This window comes from Alligator sinensis, unplaced genomic scaffold (assembly GCF_000455745.1).
Source record: "Alligator sinensis unplaced genomic scaffold, ASM45574v1 scaffold1694_1, whole genome shotgun sequence".
Taxonomy (NCBI): Eukaryota; Metazoa; Chordata; order Crocodylia; family Alligatoridae; genus Alligator; species Alligator sinensis.
In genome coordinates, this window is record NW_005843645.1 from 2,352 (window position 1) to 5,241 (window position 2,890).

The window sequence follows — 2,890 nt, forward strand, 5'->3', positions numbered from 1 at the left end:
GTACTGCACAAATACTCTAACCATTAGACAGCTCATGCAGGAGGGACTGTCTCATGCTTCTTATAGAGCCATTAATCTGCCCAGGTCCAACAAAGCTGTACTAAGACACACATGCCTTATGCAAACAGAGAGAAGTTGGATCTCGGATGTAGCTTCTCACAGGTTAAAACTTTCCATTTTAGTGAAGGAAAAGCCACCCACCTACTGCATAACTGAGGCTTCACATCTGGAGGCATCTAAGTGCTGCTCACTGGAATGAATGGGAGATCTGTGAACACTTGCCGAGTGAAGTAGGATTCAGCGGGACACAGCGTACCAGCTTTCCATTGAAAGTATAGGAGAACTGACCATCGATATAGGTTGAGTAGGATACCTCTCTGACCCTGGCCATCTATATTAGGACCTTACATTAGCTCCAAATTATACATGTAGTGAGTTAAATATGAGTTAGTCCTTAGTTTTCCTTATATATAATAAATATAGGGAGGTATTAGGAAGTCCTATTTCTCCATGACGCTCAGCATGGTTGTTTCTGCTCTCGCCCACACCAATTTTGTCTCCAAGTACATGTGCTGATTACATGGAAGTCCCTTTTTTAAAAATGATTTAAAAGGATGAGGGTGCAAACAGGCACATTAGCACCTCAATCATCTGTTTCTTATATGGAGAAACATTTCTACTTGCTTGAATAAAGTTAGTTTAAGAGAAAGAATAAAATGTAAGTCACCATTTCCTTTGGATAATTCTTCAAAAAGTGGGACTTTAGGCCTCTCTGCAAATGCATCTGCCTGGTTCACCAGAGCTTCCTTCACTGTCTCGTAGCTTGAGAGCACCACCATCTTTGTGAATCCCATCTGAACACTGAAGACGGGGCCATAGGTTTCTGACAGCTTAAATGGGGAAAAAAATAAAAGTATTTCAAGGAGTGGGTCAAATTCATCTACTGAAGTCAACAAAGCTACAGCAGAGATGTTTGCTTGAAAAAAATGACATTATGGAAAGAATAATTTAGACAAATAGAGAAAGACATGCCAATCCATTATTGCTCTGCCCACTTTTGACTGATCTGTAGAAAATGAATTAATTGTTATGGGCATTATGAAGGACATACCTTTAAATAGCGTCACCTGAAGGTTTTCCCCTTTAGTTACAGTAAGGAGGCATTATGATATCTGTACATGTTAGCTGCATGGATAAAGATCTGCCTGTTAATTGCATTCGGAATCCACTGTGAGTGGAGTGATTTGTTAATGCAAACGTGGACTTAAAAATGGAATTGAAATTAAGATCTGATTTAAAATCAGGCTTTGATTTTACCTATTAGTAGATATGAGAAGGATGAGGCATCACATTCAGATTTCTGCTAGATATATGGGATGTGTACGCGGAGAAAGTGGCCTGTGAGTTAAAGGGTGCCCTCGAGAAGGTCACAAAGTGATCAGAGGTGCAGGTAGCTCAGGAGCTGTATCATCTTTATTAGCAGAATATGTGGGATTGAGGGACAGTAATAGATTTCCTGTAAATGTCATGAATGATGGAAGGAAGCATTGCAAACTTAAAAATCAGAGAAAATGCATTGCAGGCCTTTTGGAAAAGGAACCATGACAAGTTAGCATGGGAAAGATGAGGTATGAGCAGTTGTAAAAAAACCAGCGTGTGCAACTACGAGAGCTAAATTCTCAGGCGCTAGCAGAGCACAGCCAGTGCCCTCCTGTATACCAAGCACCACAAACTAAGTGCGGGTCCTTGACCATTAGAGGTTCTCAGATCCTTGGCAGAGATACCATCTGTTGGGGGAAATCTTGAGGACGATTTCCCAGTGGGAAGCAGTATACAAGATGCCAGATGTAGCAACTATGCTTCATCTACTCTGAATTTCCCCTATTTTACAGATGAAGTGGAAAAGTCTGCAGGCCAAGGGGGAGTACATCCAGGCTGATAGGGCTCAACTGCTGCGTGTGCACAGCTAGCAAGAAGGAAGCAACTGAGTGCACCAGCTGCAAGAAAAGCAGTGTCAGCCGGAGCAAGCGGAGGAGGAAGGAGAGAGGCAACATGAGCTTGAAATGCAGCAAAAATGCCAATGGTCCCTCAATCCCACGAGGTATTCACAAAAACAAGGCATTCACAAAAGCTGTAGAAAATCCTTTTGTCTTTTGGAGCAAGGTGGTGTAATGATATGTAATGATATAGGTGAGAAGAGAAAGATTTACCTTGAGGAGAGTCCGGTAGGGTCTCTTCAGGTCGAAGATGTGCAGGTTTCCAATGACAGGTAAAGGCCTTGGGCCTGGGGGAAAATCCTCTCTGATGCGGCTACTCCAGAAACTTGCAATTTTTGTAATAAAGATGAGAGTCAGGGCAAACACCAGAAATATCGACATGGGATCAATCCAGTCCATTTCTGTTCAGCAAGCAGGTGGTTGGAAGGGTTAAAACGAGAGGGTGAGGAGAACAAGTTAGACTACTGTGTAATGCTTGGAGTCCACAGACGATTACATAAATATTATGTACAATGAAGCATTTAAACTCTCCTGGGAATAGAAAATAGTTTAGTCTCCTCCCCTGCGCATCTCCTAATCCATATTCTGGCATGACCATTCACTACAATACATGCTCAGTGGAGGGGGAAGGGGTGATTACATCATCTGTCTGGCATTGCCAGGTCACATGATTAGTGGTGTTCTTCGAAGCCTACGCTTCGGGAATGTAAAAATCTTAGCTCTTCCTTCCATGCATATAACATACGTATGAAAGGAAGGGCTAAGTTTTTCACATTCACAAAATGGAGACTTTGGGCGGTTGTAGACAAAACGGGGGGGCCTATATTGAAGCGGTGGGTTTTAAAAATCCCACTGCTGATTAAACTCCCATGTCACGCACACACCCTGCTGAC

At 42.6% G+C, this 2,890-nt stretch overlaps 1 protein-coding gene across 1 annotated transcript; it reads right to left on the bottom strand.

Annotated features, from left to right (window-relative positions):
• Window positions 1-599: 599 nt before the first annotated feature.
• LOC112548863 (cytochrome P450 2K6-like) lies at window positions 600-2,484 on the bottom strand. The gene is made up of 2 exons (XM_025195616.1): window positions 2,211-2,484; window positions 600-890 (listed from the first exon to the last, which is right to left on the bottom strand). Exons 1-2 carry the CDS (start codon window positions 2,394-2,396, stop codon window positions 648-650), a joined length of 429 nt encoding a protein of 142 aa, XP_025051401.1. The 5' UTR covers window positions 2,397-2,484; the 3' UTR covers window positions 600-647.
• Between the last annotated feature and the right edge of the window lie 406 nt (window positions 2,485-2,890).